Source organism: Ciona robusta, chromosome 5 (assembly GCF_009617815.1).
Source record: "Ciona robusta chromosome 5, ASM961781v2".
In the NCBI taxonomy this organism is placed as follows: domain Eukaryota; kingdom Metazoa; phylum Chordata; class Ascidiacea; order Phlebobranchia; family Cionidae; genus Ciona; species Ciona robusta.
In genome coordinates, this window is record NC_143239.1 from 6,798,092 (window position 1) to 6,822,995 (window position 24,904).

Here is a 24,904-nt window from a genome sequence, read left to right on the forward strand (position 1 = left end):
TTTACCCTGCTGTTAGGTGTGTATACAAAGCAGAGCCAAAGTATATTGCATTCACCAAATCAATCAATGAGGTTATCAATGCTTTATCCATAGCACTTTATTCTTAACTTATTGCTAAATTCAATAAAATGTCAATTTTCCAGAAATGAAATCTCCCCGCAACCTCCTGAAGATGAGGAAGAAGAAGATATGGAAGATCCGATGCCTCCTGTACAACATAGACATCATATACCGGCCCATCCTCGCTTCCAACCACATAGAAATAATATAAACCAACCGATTATGAGTCATAATTGGGGTCAAGGACGTGGATTGTTAGATGACAATGCACAACAATGGTGAGTATGGTTGGGATTATGACATCATAAGGGTGATTAATGGATGCTTTGTTTCAGGGAAGCTGTGGAAGAAAATCAGGATCAAGGTTTGTTTAATTCAAAGATACTCCCCTCGTGCCCACCGTCGAGTTATACACCCCGTGCTCGCTGTCGAGTTATGACACCTCGTGCTCGCTGTCGAGTTATACACCTCGTGCTCGCTGTCGAGTTATGACACCTCGTGCTCGCTGTCGAGTTATGACACCTCGTGCTCGCTGTCGAGTTATACACCTAGTGCTCACCGTCGAGTTATGACACCTCGTGCTCGCTGTCGAGTTATGACACCTCGTGCCCGCTGTCGAGTTATGACACCTCGTGCTCGCTGTCGAGTTATGACACCACATGCTCGCCGTCGAGTTATACACCTCGTGCTCGTCGTCGAGTTATACACCTCATGCTCGCTGTCGAGTTATACACCTCGTGCTCGTCGTCGAGTTATACACCTCATGCTCGTCGTCGAGTTATACACCTCATGCTCGCTGTCGAGTTATACACCTCGTGCTCGTCGTCAAGTTATACACCTCATGCTCGCTGTCGAGTTATACACCTCGTGCTCGCTGTTGAGTTATACACCTCGTGCTCGTCGTCGAGTTATACACCTCATGCTCGCTGTCGAGTTATACACCTCGTGCTCGTCGTCGAGTTATACACCTCATGCTCACTGTCGAGTTATATACTTCATGCTCGCTGTCAAGCAAACATGTCTACACACCATACATGGTGGCATATTTAACCTGATATATCAAAGTATTAACAAAACATAGTTTACCATCATAACCCCCATGTTTGGTCCCAGATGAGCAAGAAATTGAGGCAAGGAACAGAAGGGACCATACAAGGCAAGCCATCGAAAACAGATTGAGAGAAAATTACGTTCAAGGTTTGTTGTTACACAAGATATATCTAACTACATTGATTGTTTATTCAATTCAGTGTTTAATGTTGTTAATACTATACTGTATTGAGTGTAAACTTGCAGCTTGTTAGCCATAGATTACTCTCACTGTTATACAGTAAAATAATTTAAAACTGGAAAATTACATTCTTTCTGTGTATAATACAGTTTACTGCTATGCAATTTAATAGATATTTATATATTTTGTGTTTATTTTATTTGTATACATATAACTGTTCTATAAGGCTGAGGTCTTCAGTGAGACACACCTGAGACCTGGGATGTAGGTCTATTACCCCAACACCCAGGGTGCTACCATCTAGAGCTCAACGAGACAGTTTATAGACACATTTAAATAACCTAATTATTCCACAGCAGCAAACGCAGAGCAACCATCCAAGCAGTTGAATAACGAGGTGGAAAATCTTCTGGATAAAAGTTTGAAGGTAAGATGGCCCAATTGTGACCGCACCCTGGGTGTTGGGGTAATAGACCTACATCCCAGGTCTCAGGTGTGCCTCAGTGAAGACCTCACTCTTATAGAATCTCTTTTATGACATCACAGGTCGTTTTACGTCGAATTAAAGCGAAAGGAAGATTTTCATTATCAACACTAGGTGTCCTACCACAACCATTGAGCGAAAAAGTGCTGACTCATCTTATTGACTCAGCACAATTAAACCCGAACACAATTCCCCTTTTCCGAGCATGGTAAGCATAGAAATAATATATTTTGTGCAATAATTTCCTGGAACACAGTGGTTAGAGCCATTCTTACCAAAATATATGGGTTTGAGGCTCAATGCCATTGCGAGCTGGTCCAAATTGTCAGCCATACAGAAAACAATTACCCGCAAATTTACCTATGTGATAACTCGAATCGAGCACGAGGTGAATGAAAAACAGAACACCCGTGTTATAACGACTGTCGTTGCCCCACCATGCGAGGATAAATAAGTTACATACGTGGTAACTTGTAAGCGGGCACGAGGTGTATGAAACAGAACACCGTGTTATAACGACTGTCGTTGCCCCGCCATGCGAGGATAAATAAGTTACATAGGTGGTAACTTGTAAGCGGGCACGAGGTGTATGAAACAAAACACCCGTGTTATAACGACTGTCGTTGCCCCGCCATGCGAGGATAAATAGGTTACATACGTGGTAACTTGTAAGCGGCACGAGGTGTATGAAACAGAACACCCGTGTTATAACGACTGTCGTTGCCCCGCCATGCGAGGATAAATAAGTTACATACGTGGTACCTTGTAAGCAGGCACGAGGTGTATGAAACAGAACACCCGTGTTATAACGACTGTCGTTGCCCCGCCATGCGAGGATAAATAGGTTACATAGGTTCTGAATCACGATACGTGGTGACCCGTAATCAAGCACGAGGCGAACACCTGTGTTATAACGACTGTCGTTGCCCCGCCATGCGAGGATAAATAGGTTACATAGGTTCTGAATCACGATACGTGGTAACTGGTAAGCAAGCACGAGGCGAACACCTGTGTTATAATGCTAGATGTTAAACTATCTTTATTAAATTAACACCACATCATTATCACAGCCCACCTACTAAGCTGGTCTTGGATTATTATAAGTTTGCAACCAACCAACTTTTACAAGCGTGCAGGATATTTAACGGTGAGTGTTTCAGCAGAGCCAGCATCCCATCATCGATAAATAAATTTTTTAATATACCACCCACATGTTATACATATTATACCCTTCACGAAACCTATACATTAACCTCCTTTTACCTTTTTTGCTTTTTATTGCGGGTGCCCCTTCTTTATATTTCATTGCCTTTTTTCCAGTGACTTACTTATGCCTATATATTATACCTACCCCCCCTGCACATAACAGATACATTACACACCCCCTGCACATAACAGATACATTAACCCCCCCTCCTTTACACAGGTTTGCGTGTATTGAGTCTACGTTCATGTAGTTTACTCACCAACCCCGGTTGTTCAATGCTTGCTTACCAACATAAGCTTCAATACTTGGATGTTTCTGGGTGCTCTCAACTTACCAACCAATTCATGCATATTATCCAAGGTGGGGGTGTTGTTTGTAAAACACATTATAAATGAAAAATATGTGGAATTTTTAATATTTAATATTTTACATGATTTCTATATAATATATTTATATGATTTCTATAGAACTCGAGCTTCGTCACTTAGCTGTGGATGGCACACGAATATCAGATGAGGGGGTTTCCCATTATTTCCACCATAAACCTCAAGAAAGTTTGATTTATTTGAGTTTGAAAAACCTGAAAGGTGGGTTGGGGTAGGTTAGGTGCAACAGTTGGCTTGTAAACACAGGATACCGGGTTCAAGGCTTGTCGCTGCTACCATTGTGGGCGTTTGTGTCTTTGGCCAGGACACTTAAAGGGACTGGGCTAAAGTACCAGGCTTTATTCCTAACAAATAATATTTATTATATACATACCGATACTGCCAGGGATATTATAAGTTTGTAAGTTTAAAATACCATCTTTATTTAGGCATAACATGCAAATCATTGAAGCACGAAATGAAATCCCTTCGTTCGATATTACTCGACCAAACATCAGTTCACACACTAGAGGGCCTCGTTACAAACGCTCCAAACTTACACTGTTTAAGCATTGCAGGTGATCTGAATATTTTATTTCTGGTTTTTACACCCAACCCTTGTTTAAATTTATACTTAAGCTGAAATCCATTATCCATCAGTTTGAACACTGCTACTTAGTATCCATTAAAGGAAGTAATTTGTATATTTTTAACTCTTATTATATTATTGACAACCTTTTAAACCGATCCTATTATAAAATATTCGCTGTGAGTTACTTTTTATAAGGTTTAACAGCCACAGTGCTTTTAAAACAATGCCCTTTTATTTATGTTATGTGTTATAATGGCTAGACATTTTGAATATTTTATTTTTGGTTTTATATGTTTCACCAATTTTTTCCAATTTCATCTTACCCCAAAGTAATTTATATAATGTTATTGTTGCATCACAGGTTGTATTATTGATATAAATGAGTTGGAACATCTAAGCAGACTCGGTGGTTCTTTGTTAAGTTTGAATGTGAAAGACGTACAGCTTAAATATGTTGATGGTTCGGTGAGGGAGGATGGTAACATGGTGTTTAGGTGTTTGGCAGGTTAGTGGGTATGTATGGTATATGGGGTGTTTCTTGTTTATATACTTTTAAGGTTACATACGTGGTAACTTGTAAGCGAGCTTAAGGTGTATAAAACAGAACACTCGTGTTATAACGACTGTTACATTATAACACAGCTTACACCGGTGTACTGTTTCGTACACTTCGTGCCCGCTTACAAGTTATTATTTATGTATGTAACTTTCTGTTTGACATTTCAGAACACCCGTGTTATAACGACTGTTACATGATAACACGGCTTACACAGGTGTTCTGTTTCATACACCTTCTGCCCGCTTGCAAGTTACCACGTATGTAACTTATTTATCCTCACATGGCAGGGCAACGACAGTTGTTATAACACGGTGTTCTGTTTCATACACCTCGTGCCCGCTTACAAGTTACCACGTATGTAACTTATTTATCCTCACATGGCAGGGCAACGACAGTTGTTATAACACGGGTGTTCTGTTTCATACACCGCTTGCCTGCAGTGCTTACAAGTTATCATGTATGTAATTTTTGGATGACATTTCAGTCCCACAAATAAGTCCCGCATGTGGTAATTTGTAAGCGGACACAAGGTGTATGAAACAGAACACCCGTGCTATAACGACTGACATTGCCCCACCATGCGAGGATAAATAAGTTACACACGTTCATATAAACAAACATTGCTTCCAGGTTTATCGAAACTGAAACATCTCGACCACCAGTTCCGACTCACGCTGACCAACGACGCGATAAAATATATCCGTCATGCTCCACTGACCTCGCTATCGCTGTCGTATCATCGTGGAATTGATGATTCAGCACTTTCTTACATATCAAGCATGACTCAGTAAGTTTGGGGGAAATTTTTGGTGGTTTTGAAATTAGTCGCATGATTTGGCTTATTTGTATATTACTGGCACTTCGTAAAAGAGTGTGGAATTTTTGAAGAGTAGTTTTACAAAGTATCAACAAAACAATAACCTTGAATTGGTTGCAACCTTTAGCATGTAATATCTAAATATCCTGATTGCGTTTTAAACAAAATAACAACGATCTATGGGAGTCGTAAGCATACGGTTTATAATTCTTGTTCTTTGTTTACTACCAAATGGGATGAGAAAATACAATAAAAAAGTGTCCCATCTTCCCCCACCCAACTATATAATAATCAACTATATGTTTCACCAGCCTTGAGGAGTTAGACCTAACCAACACCAGGATAACAGATGTTGGGCTTATGTTCATATCTCCATTAATGCCACGCCTCAACTCATTATTTCTTGCCAAAACTAATGTGACATCACAAGGAGTTATTGAGATGCTGAAAGGTGATTATGATGTAATATATATGGGTTTATGGGCGCCAAATATGGGGTGGTACGATGGGTGGACCTGCCTTGGAAATTTCTACACAGCATTAAACATTATATTTGGAAAGTTAAATTTGTTTAAAAGATTGTGTGTTTAACTATCCCTGCCTTCCCTGTGTTTTAAAGAGGTTGGCTTCTATGGTCATTTATATTCTTGTGGGTGGGAACTTGAGTGACTTATCCATGGTTGCCACTCCCATGCCCACAGTCGAGTTGCTGAAGCTATTGCAGTGTGTGGATAAGCAGGCATGGTTGGTTTGGTCATTTATATCTTTGGGGATGGGATCTTGAGTAACTTATCCATGGTTGCCACTCCCATGCACACAGTCTAGCTGCTAAAGCTATTGCAGTTTGTTGATAAGCAGACATGACTTTTGGTTGGTTTGGTCATTTATATCCTCGTGGGTGGAAACTTGAGTGACATATCCATGGTTGCCACTCCCATGCCCACAGTCGAGTTGCTGAAGCTATTGTAGTGTGTGGATACATGTATATATATATATATATAACATGTCTATTTTTTATTGCCAGCTCCAGGAATGTCTCTTCCATTATCCCTGTTAAGCTTACAATACACCAGGATTGGAAACCTCTTGCTTAGAAGTGAAGTATTGAACCAGTGTTGCACAAACCTTGTCACTCTAATACTTAGAGATACAAAAGTTTCGGATTCAGGTAACATAACATAGGTTTTTATTTATATCTTACAGTGGTGAAGATTGTGGGTAAAAGTACTTGAGTAAAAGCATGGCTGCCAAACTTACGTTGAAAATGTAATGTGACTGTTTCATATACCCCCCGCTTACAAGTTACCACGTATGTAACTTATTTATCCTCGCATGGACGGACAACAACAGTAGTTATAACACGGGTGTTCGGTTTCAGACACCTCGTGCCTGCTTACAAGTTACCACGTATGTAACTTATTTATCCTCGCATGGACGGGCAACAACAGTCGTTATAACACGGGTGTTTTGTTTCATACACCTCAGGCCCGCTTACAAGTTACCACATACGTAACTTATTTATCCTCGCATGGCGGGCAACGAGAGTCGTTATAACACGGGTGTTCTGTTTCATACACCTCGTGCTCGCTTACAAGTTACCACGTATGTAACTTATTTATCCTCGCATGGACGGACAACAACAGTAGTTATAACACGGGTGTTCTGTTTCAGACACCTCGTGCCTGCTTACAAGTTACCGCATATGTAACTTTGTGTGTGATTATTTATGCGTTTATAGTGTCGTATGGTGAGCGCGTAGAGTGTGGACCTCACCCATGGTGCTGCCACATTTATTTAACTAACACTTCCCCTTTGTTGATGTAAGTGTCATTGGGCAAGAGTTTTGACTCTTGGTTAGGACACTTATTGCCATTTCTTTTAACCTAATGGTTACTATTGGGTTGTCTAAATCAGTGCTCTTCAACCTTTTATGGGTTGGTGAACCCTTAAAGTTGTTGCATCTCATGCACCCCTGATTGCTTTAACGTAAAACTAATGACGTTTCGCAATTCCCAGTGATGCAAGATACGGAATTCATGTAAAAACTGTAGGAAAGTGGCTAAATTTGTAAAAATGTTCAAAACTGAATATTATTGCTGAAAATTGTTGAAGTTTGTGATGCACCCTTGTATACACTTTTGTACTGGTGCACCCCTGGCATATTTTGGGGCATCCTAGGGTACACTGGTTGAAGAGCACTTGCCTAAATTGTCAATTTTCACCCGCAGGGTTACGACACTTGTCCCTCCCCCACTTAACCCACCTTCTTCTAACCGACACCCGCGTTCGTCACCGAACCATTGTGATGTCATATCCTGCTTGTCCCTCCATTCAACTTGTTGAGGTCAGCAAAAATTTAGCCGAGTCATCAATGGATGAATCTGGAACCGATGACAATGATGATTGATGATGTCATAATGATGATTTCATCCGGTTCACTGTGTATATAATAGACATCTTATAACTTGAAATAAAGTGGGGAGGTGGGATAATAAGATTACTAGACTTCTGTGATGTTTAATTACAAAACATATTGTTGTTATTTATTTATCACTTTAACAACGATAGCAAAAATCTTAATACTTAATAAACGTAAGAGAAGGGAATCAACACCAAACAACAGTCGTTAAAACACGCTATGGATAAAAAGTGCGGGAAAGAACGTCAGTTATAAAGCGTGGCTGTTGAATCGAATGTAAGTTTGTGTTTGAAACAGAACACCCGTGTTAGATCGACTGTTGTTGCCCCGCCATGCGAGGATAAATATGCGGACGCCGTGGCTGGCGTGGCAAAACGATTACGCGCGTGTCTCAAGCCCAGAGGATAAGCGTACGAGGCTCGACTCCGCTACTGTGCGCGTCTGTGACTTGATCAAAACATTTACTGGCAAATTTTCCAACCCAGTGGTCACTAATGGGTTGTCCAAGTTATCAGTCATACATAAAAAATCTCCCACAAAGTAACATAATGGTAATTGTGAGCTGGCACGAAGTGTGTAAACACCCGTGTTATAACGGCTGTCGTTTTCCGGCCACTCGAGGATAAAGTAAGTTACATTCATTCATTTCTCCAACCCAGTGGTTATTAATAGTTGACTAAATTACAAGTTACAAACACAAATTGCAAGACACATTGGTTTAGTTATCGAAAAAATCACGTGCTAAGCCATAACAGTAATCCAGAAAAGAAACAAAATATCATATAGTTTTGTGGGGAAAGATGGGACACCTTTGGCACATAACATCCAAATACCCCCATCGTGTTTTAAACAATTAACAACGGTCTGTGGGAGCCGTGAGGATATGCTATAATTCTTTGGATGTTCTTTGTTTTCTACCAAATTGTACAAGAAAATATATGAAAAAGTTGTCCCATATTTCCCTACTATGCACCAGTTGCACCAAATACACGTTCGTTAAATATACAAAATATTATCGTCGAAAGGACAATAAAGGTTTACCAAAACAATAGGGCATAAAAGTATTATATTCCGACCTGCCAAAAATAGATATAATTGTTTAAATTACTAACATAAAACACGTTTATGGTTTACAATAAAACACAAAATATTACCGTCGAAAAGACGGTGGTTTCACCAAAGCAATAGGACATAGAGATATTGTCTTCTGCCCTGTCAAAACATTTTGGCCCATAGCTGGTTCTTGGAATAAGAGATTTGAAGAATAACGTTCTTTTTGTTTAAGGGAATATAAAGTGACTTGTTTTCCGTTTCCATCGCGACAAAGAAAGCACAAAAGCCTGTTTTTTATTCACTCCAAGCGTTACTGTGAATTCAAAGCGTGTTGTATGAAAGGAATAGAACGCTTGTCTTCTGTGAACTACACAATACATTTTAACTGCTGGGGTTTCCAAGCCTTTTGTTCGCCAAGCGTATATGCAAATAGATCGTCTCATTTTCTTTCATTGTGGTCAACAGAGGTTTCTTGTTACGCGTCCTTTCGTCACATAAGCTTTCTGTCAAGTCATATAATGTAAGGTCGCATTCATTGGATTCGTTTGCTGGATTAATTTGAAAAGACAAAAAACAAAACATGTTTGTCCTTTCGTTCCGAAAGGAATGCCCGCTATGCTGACTCTACCATTTTATTTATACGTTATATAGCGGTGGGATAAGATGGGACACCTTTTCATTCTATTTTCTCTTCCCATTATGGTAGTAAAAAAAACGTTCAACGAATTATAAAACCGTATCCTCGCGACTCCCATAGACCGTTGTTAATTGTTTAAAACACGATCAGGATAATTGGATATTATGTGTCAAAGGTGTCCCATCTTTCCCCATCCTACTATACATTATATTCTATGTGTGAGATCGCCCAGCAAGAGACGCCATGAGACCTGAAATTGAAGCCAGAGTTGGCCCATTACCCCATTATGGGCTATTAATTACATTTTGAACTATTAATTTAATTATTATTTTAGCCAATTTGCGATATATTAGGGTGGGGGAAGATGGGACACTTTTAGCACAGAATATCCAAATATCCTGATCGTGTTTTAAATAATTAACAACGGTCTATGGGAGTTGTGAGGATAAAGTTTTATGATTTTTTTTAATGTTCTTTGTTTACTACTAAACAGGACGAGAAAATGGAGTTAAAAGGTGACCCATCTTCCCCCACCCTACTATATATCTTTTACTTTCTGCCTATGATATTCAAGCGCCGTGGCTCGGTACAGACTCAACGGTTTATAGCATGAATATACGCTTTCAAATCATTTAATTTAAAGTTCCAAAAAAGCAGTTAAATTTATTGCATATTTTGCGCTTTTGTATGGGCTACATTTCATATGTGTATTAAAAGGGCGTGTTTACTGTTCAGTACTTGGAAAAGTTTTACGATTTGCGTCACATATTTTGTGGCTAAAGGATGCTTGGGGTAAGATGGTTCATGTTTTTATCCTATTTAATCGTCCCAAGAGCGTTGGTAATTGTTAAAACACGATCGGAAAATACGGGATATTGTGTACTAACGGAATCCATCTTACCCCACCCTATATTTAATAACTGACAAAGAGTAAACATTCAAAAAGCTGTCTATTTTATTGCACGACAGTTGCACAAAAGACAATATTCTGTTCTTCAGTATTCCAGTTTACCTTGAAATGACAATGAAGAGTGTCACGACACAATCAGTTGTTACGTCACAAAGGTGTGAATTCGCGAATTACAATAAGGTAAAAGAAAGAAATCCCGGACCGTTTACAATAGAGGTCTTAGGTTACAACAAACCATATGGAACGACCGTAGCACCGATATAATTAGATTTCTGAGCATGATGTCTTCATTTGGGTTTGTAGGCGCCATTACACGTTACAGTCAGAATAAGCTATACAGTGCCTACTCTCAACCCCTGGGCCACCATTTGATTTGGTTGGGTCGCCTACTACAATGGTTTCAAGTAATTTTGACTGTTAATGTAAAAGTTGAAGTATTTTATTGTCCGCTTACAAAAGTTGTGTGAAATGTAGTTTTGGAAATTTGGTCGCGAAAGGTTTGCTATTAGTTAATTAATGTTATGCCTGATATTTGGTTGTTGCAGAAGAGGCGCTAGTTTAAACTATTATAAAGTTTGAACAGTATGTATGGTCGGTTTATTAAATGCTGCAAAAATGTGCGTTAAAAATGTATGGTGGATTGCATTTAAATTCATTCGCACAAAATAGCGGCAACGCCGAGCCTCGAACCCAGAGTAATAGCACTGTCCAACAGACAAAGACTGAAACATGATTTTGGTTGTCCGTTTTATCGAATAGAATGAAGTTCTTTCGACTTGTTTTTTTGTTGAATTATTTAGTAGCACTTGACGGTTATTACGCCCTTTTGGATCTTGTGTATTGTAAATAGTTTAAAATACACGCCTTACGTTAGAGGTCGCGAACTTAAAACTTAAAGCGGAACAATTGCTCTTAAACAACCAAAATCTTAAACAACTAAAATCTTAAACAACTAAAATCTTAAACAACTAGTGGTGTGATTTACACCTTGTATTTGCGAATGATAGTTGTAATATTGTATGACCCATAAGTGCTTGGCGTTAAATTCGGTGAATCTGGCCTTGATCTAACGCTCATAAAGTTGGACGATTCTCGTAACGAAATAACAGTCACGATCAACTGCCACATGTGTGTATACCTTGCCTGTGTCGACTTCATGGTTTTGGGTTCGAAGCTTGTCGCCGCTATTTCTCATGTGTGTGGCAATTGTAGCCACCCAGTAATAAAAGTATGAAACAGAACAGCTGTGTTTTAACAACCGTCGTTGCCCGCCATGCGAGGATAAATAAGTTACATACTTGGTAACTCATAAGTGGGCACAAGGTGTATGAAACAGAACACCCGTGTTAATTACTGTCGTTGCCCACCATGCAAGGATAAATAAGTTACATACTTGGTAACTCGTAAGCAGGCACGAGGTGTATGAAACAGAACACTTGTGTTATAACGACTGTCGTTGCCCTTTTGTTGGAAGAAAATAAGTTACTTTCATTTGTAAAATTAATGCTGATTTCTAAGCGACATTTTTTTATTTCCCAGTTTAGTGTTTTGTTTAAATTCGCGCCCAAAGCATTACATTGGGTTTTTTACTCCCCGACGAATCATGCCGCATAGCCCGCTGTGGGTAGTACTGGCTGTTCTATGTTTGTTTACCCTCCCTCCAGATATTTCGGCCGTAAGACCTCCTGATCATTTCCAAACTAAATCCGTTTCCGGTGCGTATTCGTGGAAATTATAGACTTATTGATGTCTGGTGTATAAAAAGACACCCATGTTGTAACCCCACAGTGAGCATGAGGTGTATGAATACACCATGTGTGTCTGGTGTATAAGAAGACATCCATGTTATAACCCCACAGTGAGCATGAGGTGTATGAATACATCATTTGTGTCTGGTATATAAGAACACACACATATTATAACTTGACAGTGAGCGTGAGGTGTATGAATACACCATGCGTGTCTGGTGTATAAGAAGACACTCATGTTATAACTTGACAGTGAGCATAAGGTGTATGAATACACCATGTGTGTCTGGTGTATAAGAAGACATTCATGTTATAACTCAACAGTGAGCATAAGGTGTATGAATACATCATGTGTGTCTGGTGTATAAGAAGACACCCATGTTATAACTTGACAGTGAGCATGGGGTGTATGAATACATCATGTGTGTCTGGTATATAAGAAGACACCCATGTTATAACTTGACAGTGAGCGTGAGGTGTATGAATACACCATGTCTGTCTGGTGTATATAAAGACACCCATGTTGTAACTCGACAGTAAGCATGAGGTGTATGAATACACCATGTGTGTCTGGTGTATAAGAAGACACCCGTGTTATAACTCGACATTGGTTTGTGTTTCAGGCCATGGTGTAATCAGTTTCAACACCGGCTCTTTCGGGGCTAATTTTGGGCTCTTCGCTACTAATGGCGATCAGGCAACAGCCGTCATCTACGTTCAAATTTGGGGCGTTTATTCGAGCAATTACACATTACGGGGAAATGTTTCCCGTTCGGGTGATGTCCGGCATTTTTCGAGAGCAAATGGCAACCTATATGAAACTGTCACCAATCTAACTCAAAACACCGAGTACACTGTGGTTGCTGAAGTTTTGGACAACAACAACGATTCAATTGTAAACTTTACCGCCAACGTGAAAACAGGTTCGTTTTTTTAGGTGTTGGCACTAGTGAAGAATCCTACTCCTACGGTACGTTACAGATTACAGATTACTGAGATTAGGCTGGTAGGAAAGTGTTAGAGTTTGGTAGTTAAGGGGGCCGGAGTCAGGGTTATAGTTATATGGGTTAGTGGTTAAGTTTAGCGGCTAGCAAAACGTAGGAAAGGACTCTTCACTAGCACTCAAAGTGTTCGTTTAAAAAAATATGCTATTTTTCCTAGATCGGCTGTGTAATTTTGGACACAAAATGGGGGCCAATTTGCTTTTATAGAATAATGGGTTGTTCATGGCATGGACTCTGGTTCCAACTTGTTTAACTTATTTTTCAGTAACCACAAAGTATTTCTTTGACAATGATCTTACATCAACCCCAAAAGAGATAACAACACCCGGATGGCCAAACAATTATCCAGATAATGTTTTCTACTGTTGGAACCTGACAGCGGATCCTGGTTTTAAAATTGAGCTAACAGTACATGAAGGAGAGAGTGAAACATATGACCAGTTGTATGCCTATGAACCTCATACACGGTTCTATGTAAGTGATTGTTGTTGTCATACTGCTGTCGAGTTATAACACACAACTGTTCTGTTTCATACACCTCGTGCTCGCTTACAAGTTACCACGTATGTAACTTATTTATCCTCGCATGGCGGGGCAACGACAGTCGTTATAACACGGGTGTTCTGTTTCATACACCTCGTGCTCGCTTACAAGTTACCACGTATGTAACTTATTTATCCTCGCATGGCGGGGCAACGACAGTCGTTATAACACGGGTGTTCTGTTTCATACACCTCGTGCTCGCTTACAAGTTACCACGTATGTAACTTATTTATCCTCGCATGGCGGGGCAACGACAGTCGTTATAACACGGGTGTTCTGTTTCATACACCTCGTGCTCGCTTACAAGTTACCACGTATGTAACTTATTTATCCTCGCATGGCGGGGCAACGACAGTCGTTATAACACGGGTGTTCTGTTTCATACACCTCGTGCTCGCTTACAAGTTACCACGTATGTAACTTATTTATCCTCGCATGGCGGGGCAACGACAGTCGTTATAACACGGGTGTTCTGTTTCATACACCTCGTGCTCGCTTACAAGTTACCACGTATGTAACTTATTTATCCTCGCTTGGCGGGGCAACGACAGTCGTTATAACACGGGTGTTCTGTTTCATACACCTCGTGCTCGCTTACAAGTTACGACGTATGTAACTTATTTCTTGCATGGCGGGGCAACGACAGTCGTTATAACACGGGTGTTCTGTTTCATACAGCTCGTGCCCGCTTACGAGTTACCGTGTATGTAACTTTGTAGGTGATTGATTTCTTTATGGCTGATAATTTGGACAACCCACTAGTGACGACTGGGTTACAGCAATTACCGTTAAGTGTCTTGCCCAAAGACACATATGTACAGCGGTAGCTATCTTATGTTTTACAGTTCATGCCGCTGTTTTGGATAATTGGAAATGTGACAGAACCTAAAATAGCGACCTCAAACAGTTCAAATGTCTTAATCTACTTTGCCTCTGACGCTTCAGTGAATAAGAAAGGATTCAGGATCACCTACATACAAACAGGTGAAATATAAATATTTCTAAGTTATCCTAATAGTAATTACACACATGGTAACTTGTAAGTTGGCACGAGGTGTATGAAACAGAAAACCTGTGTTATAGCGACTGTCGTTGCCCCGCCATGCGAGGATAAATAAGTTACATACGTGGTAACTCGTAAGCAGGCACGAGGTGTATGAAACAGAACACCCGTGTTATAACGACTGTCGTTGCCCCGCCATGTGAGGATAAACAAGTTACGTTCATTCAAGTCATGTCCACTGAAGTTACTGATAGAGTCAAACCATAACAAAGCATTGACTTTTCCTCAATGTAACAAAGTGAACGTTATTTCTATAGGAGGGCCAGATCCTGAACCTACAACGGCTGCGCCATTTGTTAAACCTACACCACAAGGTGGGTGTATGTATATAGGAGGTAGTATGAGGTCTATGCACCATGTTTGTCTGGTGTATAAGAAGACACCCATGTTATAACTCGAGAGTGAGCATAAGGTGTATGAATACATCGTGTGTCTGGTGTATAAGAAGACACCCATGTTATAACTCGAGAGTGAGCATGAGGTGTACACCATGTGTGTCTGGTGTATAAGAAGACACCCATATTATAACTCGACAGTGAGCATAAGGTGTATGAATACATCGTGTGTCTGGTGTATAAGAAGACACCCATGTTATAACTGGAGAGTGAGCATGAGGTATACACCATGTGTGTCTGGTGTATAAGAAGACACCCATATTATAACTGGACGGTGACCATGAGGTGTACACCATGTGTGTCTGGTGTATAAGAAGACAGCCATGTTATAACTCGACAGTGAGCATGAGGTGTACACAATATGTGTCTGGTGTATAAGAAGACACACATGTTATAACTTGACAGTGAGCATGAGGTGTATGAATACACCATGTGTGTCTGGTGTATAAGAAGACACGGCCATGTTATAACTTGACAGTGAGCATGAGGTGTATGAATACACCATGTGTGTCTGGTGTATAGGAAGACACACATGTTATAACTGGAGAGTGAGCATGAGGTATACACCATGTGTGTCTGGTGTATAAGAAGACACCCATATTATAACTGGACGGTGACCATGAGGTGTACACCATGTGTGTCTGGTGTATAAGAAGACAGCCATGTTATAACTCGACAGTGAGCATGAGGTGTACACAATATGTGTCTGGTGTATAAGAAGACACACATGTTATAACTTGACAGTGAGCATGAGGTGTATGAATACACCATGTGTGTCTGGTGTATAAGAAGACACCCATATTATAACTCGACAGTGAGCATAAGGTGTATGAATACATCGTGTGTCTGGTGTATAAGAAGACACCCATGTTATAACTGGAGAGTGAGCATGAGGTGTACACCATGTGTGTCTGGTGTATAAGAAGACACCCATATTATAACTCGACGGTGACCATGAGGTGTACACCATGTGTGTCTGGTGTATAAGAAGACAACCATGTTATAACTTGACAGTGAGCATGAGGTGTATGAATACACCATGTGTGTCTGGTGTATAAGAAGACACGGCCATGTTTTAACTCGCCAGTAAGCATGGGGTGTATGATTACACCATGGCATTGCTATTGTTATGTATGTTCTCAGTAACTGGAAGTGGCGGTAACGAACTCATCCACATTGACCTTCATTCATCTTACTTCAACTACACGATCACATTCAATGCAATTAATACTGAGGTCATGAATGCCGATTCTTACATCATAGAAGGGCTTGTGAATGATCAATCGTATGAAATCGAGGTCATTGTTAAGGATGGTGGGGTGATAGTGGAAACATTTACTTTAGAAGTTAAAACATGTAAGTAACTTTGGTTCACCGTCTTTAACCACCCCCCTCAACACACAACGTCTTTCTTTTAAAATAATTGCCTTCTCTTCATTGTTTTAGTGAATCTGATCTGATGGATAACTATTATATAAGAGACATATACAAATTTATGTTATAAACAATTTATTTGATCCTTTTTAATCTTACCCCCCTATCACACAGCATCAATCTAAGAGACATGTAAAAACTGTTACCCCTTTAAACCTTTACCACAAGGCAGCGTCTTTCTGCGCCAGCATGCTTTCGTGCTTTTAACTCTAAACCAGTTGGTCTTTTACAAAGCTAGGTTTAATACGAATCATATTTCGATGTTTTGATTAATCTCATTTTGCTGTTTTAATTAATTCATATATAAAAACTTGTGTTATGATTAATTTATTTAATACAAAACTTTACCCCAACGCAGCGTCTTTCTGCACCACCAGCTGCACCAACTCTGTATGTGCCTTGGAGAATGGCGTTCTCCCTGTTTGTAAATGTAAACCAGGATACACAGAGAACATGAACGATTCAACAGCATGTGTTGACATCCATGAATGTGGTATGCCAGGGATTGACTGCCCTGTGAATTCTGTTTGTTCGAACACCGTTGGTTCCTTTGTTTGCCGATGTGTGTCGGGTTACACACTGGTAGATGGGATCTGTGAAGGTATTGTGTTTGTCATATTTATAATTTACGTAAAACAATGAATATAGTAGATTTGGAGCTGTAGCTTAGTGGTTAGCATGTATGCAACTGTTGTTGCCTTGTCATGCGGGGATAAATAAGTTACATACATGGTAACTCGTAAGCTGGCACGAGGTGTATGAAACAGAACACCCGTGTTATAATGACTGTGGTTGCCCTGCTATGCGAGGATAAATAAGTTACATACGTGGTAACTTGTAAGCGGGCACGAGGTGTATGAAACAGAACACCCGTGTTATAACTACTGTTGTTGCCCCGCCAAGCGAGGATAAATAAGTTACATACGTGGTAACTTGTAAGCGGGCACGAGGTGTATGAAACAGAACACCCGTGTTATAACTACTGTCGTTGCCCCGCCATGCGGGGATAAATAAGTTACATACATGGTAACTCTTAAGCTGGCACGAGGTGTATGAAACAGAACACCTGGTTATAACTACTGTCGTTGCCCACCATGCAAGGATAAATAAGTTACATTCGTGGTAACTTGTAAGCGGGCACGAGGTGTATGAAACAGAACACCCGTGTTATAACTACTGTTGTTGCCCCGCCAAGCGAGGATAAATAAGTTACATACGTGGTAACTCGTAAGCGGGCACGAGGTGTATGAAACAGAACACCCGTGTTATAACTACTGTTGTTGCCCCGCCAAGCGAGGATAAATAAGTTACATACGCGGTAACTCGTAAGCTGGCACAAGGTGTATGAAACAAAACACCCGTGTTATAACTACTGTTGTTGCCCCGCCATACGAGGATGAATAAGTTACATACATGGTAACTCGTAAGCTGGCACGAGGTGTATGAAACAGAACACCCGTGTTATAATGACTGTGGTTGCCCTGCTATGCGAGGATAAATAAGTTACATACGTGGTAACTTGTAAGCGGGCACGAGGTGTATGAAACAGAACACCCGTGTTATAACGACTGTGGTTGCCCTGCCATGCGGGGATAAATAAGTTACATACGTGGTAACTCGTAAGCTGGCACGAGGTGTATGGAACAGAACACCCGTGTTATAACTACTGTCATTGCCCCACCATGCCGGGATAAATAAGTTACATACATGGTAACTAGTAAGCCAACATGAGGTGTATGGAACAGAACACCCATGTTATAATGACTGTCGTTCACCGCCATGGATAAATAAGTTACATGCATTCAATAGACTACAGTATTTTAAATTCCATTGTAGGCATGGGAGTGGCAACCATGAATAAGTTACTTAAGTTTCCACTCACGAGGATATAAATGACCCCAAGTATTCCTTTAACTTCTACTTCCATTGCAGTGATCAACCTCTGTGAGACAAGCACACTATGTATGAATGGAGGCAGCTGTTCCCCTCTCCCCAACGATTATAAATGTGATTGCCCGCAGTATTACAGTGGAAAGTCATGCCAGAGTTACACATCCCCATGCATATCAGGGCCATGTAAGAACCTCGGGACCTGCAATGATTTGTCTGGATCCTTTAACTGCAGCTGCACTGTGGCTTATAAAGGTAACCATGTAGAAAGTATCTTTTGAGCAAGGTTTAAGGCCTGGGATGTAGGTGTATTGCTCAATTGCCGGTGCTGTGGCGCAATGGTTTACACATCTGCTTGTAACCCAGAGGTTTTGGGTGCAAAGATCGTCGCTACTACTATTTGTAGATACATTTACACCCAGGGTGCTACCATCTAGACCCCACCAAAGCAGTTTATAGACACTCAATAATATAGATTCTGTTATATAAGGGTGAGGTCTTCAGTGAGGCACACCTGAGACCTGGGATGTAGGTCTATTACCCCAACACCCAGGGTGCTACCATCTAGAGCCAACTGAGGCAGTTTATAGACACTCAATAATAGAGATTCTATTCTATGAGGGTGAGGTCTTCAGTGAGGCACACCTGAGACCTGGGATGTAGGTCTATTACCCCAACACCCAGGGTGCTACCATCTAGAGCCAACTGAGGCAGTTTATAGACACTCAATAATAGAGATTCTATTCTATGAGGGTGAGGTCTTCAGTGAGGCACACCTGAGACCTGGGATGTAGGTCTATTACCCCAACACCCAGGGTGCTACCATCTAGAGCCAACTGAGGCAGTTTATAGACACTCAATAATAGAGATTCTATTCTATGAGGGTGAGGTCTTCAGTGAGGCACACCTGAGACCTGGGATGTAGGTCTATTACCCCAACACCCAGGGTGCTACCATCTTTTACATAGTAGTTATAATAACCTATAACTTGTATATACATAACTTGTATATACATAACTTGTATATACATAACTTGTATAACTACCACAACGTACATCCCAGGTTCTATATGCGAGACAGACGCTGATGAATGCCAGGATGGCACCGACAAGTGCGTTGCTAACTCTATGTGTTCGAACACTGTGGGCAGCCATGCATGTACATGCAATGAAGGATACACAGGTGATGGGTTCGTAAAGTGCAACGAGATCAGGTTGTTGGATTACGGGCCAGACACTGATGTTCTGTTGACACCGATACGAGACGGAGTGTCTTCCCCAGCACTTGAGTAAGAGATATTTTGTTGTGTCTTAATTGTAACTAAAAGATACCAGGTTCAAAGCTTGACGCAGTGTCTTACCGAACACTTAAGTAAAAAGATATATAGTAGGGTGGGGGAAGATGGGACATCTTTTCATTCTATTTCTCGTCCCATTTGGTAGTAAACACAGAACATCCAAAGAATTATTAAACGGTATCCTCACGACTTCCTTAGACAGTTGTTTGTTTAAAACATGATCATGATATTTGGATATTGTATGTTAAAGGTGTCCCATCTTTCCCCATCCTACTATATCTTTTGTGTCTTACGTTTAACCTATAACCTGTACTGTGATTTGTGGATTTCCCAAATGCTGCTGACGTGCTGAATTTAAAGTCTCCACCATGCTAAGGGTTTTATAGCTGTTTAAATCAAGGGATACCAGATACATAACTCCAGATTGTGAGTTTGTTCTTGGGCAAGACAACTGGCCCAATCCAGTGTTAACTAATGGATTCTGTAATTGTCAGCAGTAGAAAAAAGGCCCGAAAAAAGAAAATAGTATTTACCTACAAAGTTACATATGGGCATGCATTGACACATGTTATAACCTGACAGTGAGCATGAGGTTTTTGTTATAACCTGACAGTGAGCATGAGGTTTTTGTTATATCCTGACAGTAAGCATGAGGTTTTTGTTATAACCTGACAGTGAGCATGAGGTTTTTGTTATATCCTGACAGTGAGCACGAGGTCTTTATCGCAGGATTCCAATTCAACTTCCCTTTGGAAGAAGATCGTTCGACGTTATGTTCGTAACCTCCAACGGGCTCATAACATTGGGTCGCGAATCCTGGTGGGTGAGATATCTATGGAGGCCATACCAGGAGGGGTTCGGGGTGTACAGGGTGCCTCTCATCGCCCCATTTTGGGAGGATTTCCATCCACACAGAAGGAATGAAGGAAGGGTCTATTATCAAGTAAGATGGTTGTATATTACTGTGGGGTAAGATGGTTACTATTCTCAACTAAATCTCATGTTTCCGAATCGTATTTTTACCAATTATTACTTATTAGCGGACTATTCCACACCCAGCAAACATCAAGTAATAAGAATAAATCAGCGAGAAAAAGCAGTAAAGAAGGTTTTTTTTAATAATATTAACGCTGCAAACTGGGATATGTCAAGTTTGAACTTGTTGAAATGGCCCGATCTTTTCAGGTGTATAATAAAATGGACACAACATTGGGTACAGCAGCAAGCGCACTCGTTGATAAAGTGGATCAAAGGATCGCCGATTACACGGGGAACAACAACTTCAAGTCGCTTTATGTGTTGAAAGCTACCTGGCATAAAGTTGTCATGTATTGGGAATATTACAACAGAGATTATGTAAGTACGGTGCTATGTTGTTAATGGTAGCACTCTGGGTGTTGGGATAATATAGAATCTGTATTATTGAGTGTCTATAAACTACCTCAGTGGGATCTAGATGGTAGATCTAGATGGTCGGGTAAAACTAATACACTGAGTTAGTGAAATTTCTGTTAAGTAACTTGCACGTCGCGCAAAATGGTAGCAGCGACGAGCCTTGAACCCATAACCTTTAGGTTACAATTTGAAACTGTATTGGCCGCCAAGTTTTTGAATTATCATTTTTTTAAAACCAATTTTTTAATTTTTGTTTTTTTAACAAAATTTTTAATTCCGTTTATAGCCGAACACATTTCAAGCTGTCGTGGCGACAGATGGTGAAGATACGTTCGTGTTGTATAACTACATGGAGGATGGTATGCTATGGAACACAAGGAAGAGATGGTGGGGTGGGAACAGGGCTTTGATCGGGTATACCAATGCAGAGGAACTTGAATACATTGAAACACAAGGGGAATATAAACCAGACCAACGCCCACAAGCTGTGAATGGTAAATTTAGTTTTTTTTGGAGTAGTTTTTTTGCTCTGTAGGGTTGTTGTATATGACTTTTTTCTTGTGTTTTTTGATAAAAAAATTGTCTTTTTTTATGGGTAAAAAATATTTTCATATCGTATGGGGAGAGTTTATTACCCCAACACCCAGGGTGCTACCATCTAGACCCCACTGAGGCAGTTTATAGACACCCAATAATAGAGATTATATTCTATAAGGGTGAGGTCTTCAGTGAGGCACACCTGAGACCTGGGATGTAGGTTTATTACCCCAACACCCAGGGTGCTACCATCTAGACCCCTCTGAGGCAGTTTATAGACACTCAATAATAGAGATTCTATTCTATAAGGGTGAGGTCTTCAGTGAGACACACCTGAGACTTGGGATGTAGGTTTATTACCCCAACACCCAGGGTGGTACCATCTAGACCCCACTGAGGCAGTTTATAGACACTCAATAATAGAGATTCTATTCTGTAAGGGTGAGGTTTTCAGTGAGACACACCTGAGACTTGGGATGTAGGTTTATTACCCCAACAACCAGGGTGCTACCATCTAGACCCCACTGAGGCAGTTTATAGACACTCAATAATAGAGATTCTATTCTATAAGGGTGAGGTCTTCAGTGAGACACACCTGAGACTTGGGATGTAGGTTTATTACCCCAACACCCAGGGTGCTACCATCTAGACCCCTCTGAGGCAGTTTATAGACACTCAATAATAGAGATTCTATTCTATAAGGGTGAGGTCTTCAGTGAGACACACCTGAGACTTGGGATGTAGGTTTATTACCCCAACACCCAGGGTGGTACCATCTAGACCCCACTGAGGCAGTTTATAGACACTCAATAATAGAGATTCTATTCTGTAAGGGTGAGGTTTTCAGTGAGACACACCTGAGACTTGGGATGTAGGTTTATTACCCCAACAACCAGGGTGCTACCATCTAGACCCCACTGAGGCAGTTTATAGACACTCAATAATAGAGATTCTATTCTATAAGGGTGAGGTCTTCAGTGAGACACACCTGAGACTTGGGATGTAGGTTTATTACCCCAACACCCAGGGTGCTACCATCTAGACCCCACTGAGGCAGTTTATAGACACTCAATAATAGAGATTCTATTCTATAAGGGTGAGGTCTTCAGTGAGGCACACCTGAGACTTGGGATGTAGGTTTATTACCCCAACACCCAGGGTGCTACCATCTAGACCCCACTGAGGCAGTTTATAGACACTCAATAATAGAGATTCTATTCTATAAGGGTGAGGTCTTCAGTGAGGCACACCTGAGACTTGGGATGTAGGTTTATTACCCCAACAACCAGGGTGCTACCATCTAGACCCCTCTGAGGCAGTTTATAGACACTCAATAATAGAGATTCTATTCTATAAGGGTGAGGTTTTCAGTGAGGCGCACCTGAGACTTGGGATGTAGGTTTATTACCCCATTACCCAGGGTGCTACAATTAATGTATTTCCCCATTACTTCAGCACTTACATAGAAAAATATTCCATTTTTTTCTCCCAGGAACAAAGAATGGGCAATACGTCTTCCAACTGACGCCTGATACTTCGAAAACTGTGATCTCAAACGCCAGAAAATCGTGTTTGAGCTGGTTTATTCGGGATTCTCTAGATCCATGGGAACCTGAGAGAGAGCCTTGCCCATGTACTGCTATACAAGCAAGGTCGGATAGAAGATTCTCCATCTCAATTGAGTTATACCTACATTGGATAAAAATATATTCTGAGTACTGGTGGTGGTCATATTGGGGTTATCCAGATGGAAGTAACTTTACAACTACTGAGTGGAATTACGATGAGGGTAAGATGGTATGACTCTGTTTTGAGGGTGGGGTAAAGTGGGACATGGGGTGATATGGGACACTCTTTTTCCGACTTTCTATTTGATAAAAAACAAATTAAAAATAAAGTGCGCGCCAAAGCTGATTGAGAATATGGAATTTAGTGTCGCAACTACAAAATGACTGTTATCTGTTTAATATGAATTTTATCTCTATCTTTCTCTTTCCAGCCGAAATATTCCGATGCTACCAGATGAGAGTCGGCACTGGTCCTCGTTGTTGCTATGGCAGCCGGGAGAGAAACTTCAATAGATGGTGGGGTTGGTGGCTTGGGGGGCCAATCATCGAGGGGCCACGTGGTAGCCGATATGAGAGACACCAGATACCTATCGTTGAGAGATCAACTTCACGGTGGTGGTGGTGGAGCTCTATATGGTATAGGGAACAATCTGTTCTTGACCGACAATATCAACTTGCAATGGGTGGGTTTAAATGCAAAGGGTATATGAATAAATGTAACTTATTTATTCTCGCAAGGCAACGGCAGTCGTTATAACACGGGTGTTCTGTTGCATACATACCGTGCCCGCTTACAAGTTACCATGTATGTAACTTATTTATCCTCGCATGGCCGGCCAACGACAGTCCTTATATCAGGGGTGTTCTGTTTAAGCAGATATATTTCTGTCTGTTGAATGCATGTGTTAGTATAGTGAATAAATGAATAGACGTATTCGTAACCGCAAGCATAACTTGTTTTATCCTTGCGTGGCGGGAAAACGACGGCCGTTTTTACATGTCATGTAACTTTGTGGGTGATTGTTTTTCTGTATGACTGATAATTTGGACCACCCATTAGTGATCACCGGGTTGGAGCAATGAATTGTCTTTCCCAAGAACACAAGCGGCCACAATGGTAGCAGTCTCAAACCTAGTAAAATTTGTTTATTTTCAATATTTTAAAATTAGTACAGTTCACATTCATATTATGTACGAATTAAAAAATACAACCATTGCTTTAACATATGTTTGTACAGATAATGATTTGAAGCCTCGCCGACATTGCTGTATTGAAAGTGAATCTAACTTCTACTGTGGCCTTTATAAACAGAATCGACCGACTGCTACTTGTGAGGGATATGTGCAGAGGTGGCCATGTGAGTGTTTTGTTAGTGATAACTATTGGAGTAAATGGGAGTGGCAACCATGGATAAGTCACTCAAGTTCCCACCCATGAGGATATAAATGACTAAACCAACTGACATGTTCGAAGGCGACCATGTGAGTGTTTTGTTAGTGATAACTAAGTCATGTCTGCTTATCCACACACTACAATAGCTTCAGCAACTCGACTGTGAGCATGGGAGTGGCAACCATGGATAAGTCACTCGAGTTCCCACCCACGAGGATATAAATGACCAAACCAACCAAAGGTCATGTCTGCTTATCAACACACTGCAATGATAACCCACACAAACTAACACCTTGTATTTAA

The 24,904-nt window shown here is 40.7% G+C and overlaps 2 protein-coding genes across 7 annotated transcripts in view; both read left to right on the plus strand.

Moving 5' to 3' along the window:
- Positions 1-10,158, plus strand: part of LOC149736124 (uncharacterized) — a 14,399-nt gene extending 4,241 nt beyond the window's left edge. For 4 of the 6 annotated variants that reach the window (XM_089879273.1, XM_089879270.1, XM_089879274.1 and 1 more), the window contains exons 8-21: positions 144-338; positions 396-424; positions 1,174-1,257; positions 1,648-1,718; positions 1,838-1,983; positions 2,846-2,922; positions 3,202-3,342; positions 3,450-3,569; positions 3,797-3,925; positions 4,301-4,444; positions 5,129-5,285; positions 5,627-5,766; positions 6,340-6,483; positions 7,544-7,812. In XM_089879273.1, coding sequence (XP_089735399.1) covers positions 144-338; positions 396-424; positions 1,174-1,257; positions 1,648-1,718; positions 1,838-1,983; positions 2,846-2,922; positions 3,202-3,342; positions 3,450-3,569; positions 3,797-3,925; positions 4,301-4,444; positions 5,129-5,285; positions 5,627-5,766; positions 6,340-6,483; positions 7,544-7,722 — 1,756 coding nt within the window. In that variant the 3' untranslated portion in view covers positions 7,723-7,812. Of the gene's footprint in view, positions 1-143; positions 339-395; positions 425-1,173; positions 1,258-1,647; positions 1,719-1,837; positions 1,984-2,845; positions 2,923-3,201; positions 3,343-3,449; positions 3,570-3,796; positions 3,926-4,300; positions 4,445-5,128; positions 5,286-5,626; positions 5,767-6,339; positions 6,484-7,543; positions 7,813-9,019 lie in introns of those variants that run through there. The other 2 variants (XM_089879276.1, XM_089879271.1) reach the window with 2 other exon arrangements.
- A 1,699-nt stretch (positions 10,159-11,857) lies between these two features.
- LOC149736125 (uncharacterized) overlaps positions 11,858-24,904 on the plus strand; it is a 29,461-nt gene continuing 16,414 nt past the window's right edge. The window contains exons 1-15 of the mRNA XM_089879265.1: positions 11,858-12,049; positions 12,706-13,005; positions 13,352-13,560; positions 14,475-14,613; positions 14,950-15,006; positions 16,231-16,443; positions 16,880-17,122; positions 18,454-18,666; positions 19,474-19,699; positions 20,438-20,651; positions 20,894-21,064; positions 21,390-21,597; positions 23,133-23,429; positions 23,640-23,891; positions 24,447-24,566. Coding sequence (XP_089735391.1) covers positions 11,938-12,049; positions 12,706-13,005; positions 13,352-13,560; positions 14,475-14,613; positions 14,950-15,006; positions 16,231-16,443; positions 16,880-17,122; positions 18,454-18,666; positions 19,474-19,699; positions 20,438-20,651; positions 20,894-21,064; positions 21,390-21,597; positions 23,133-23,429; positions 23,640-23,891; positions 24,447-24,566 — 2,974 coding nt within the window. The 5' untranslated portion in view covers positions 11,858-11,937. The remainder of the gene's footprint in view (positions 12,050-12,705; positions 13,006-13,351; positions 13,561-14,474; positions 14,614-14,949; positions 15,007-16,230; positions 16,444-16,879; positions 17,123-18,453; positions 18,667-19,473; positions 19,700-20,437; positions 20,652-20,893; positions 21,065-21,389; positions 21,598-23,132; positions 23,430-23,639; positions 23,892-24,446; positions 24,567-24,904) is intronic.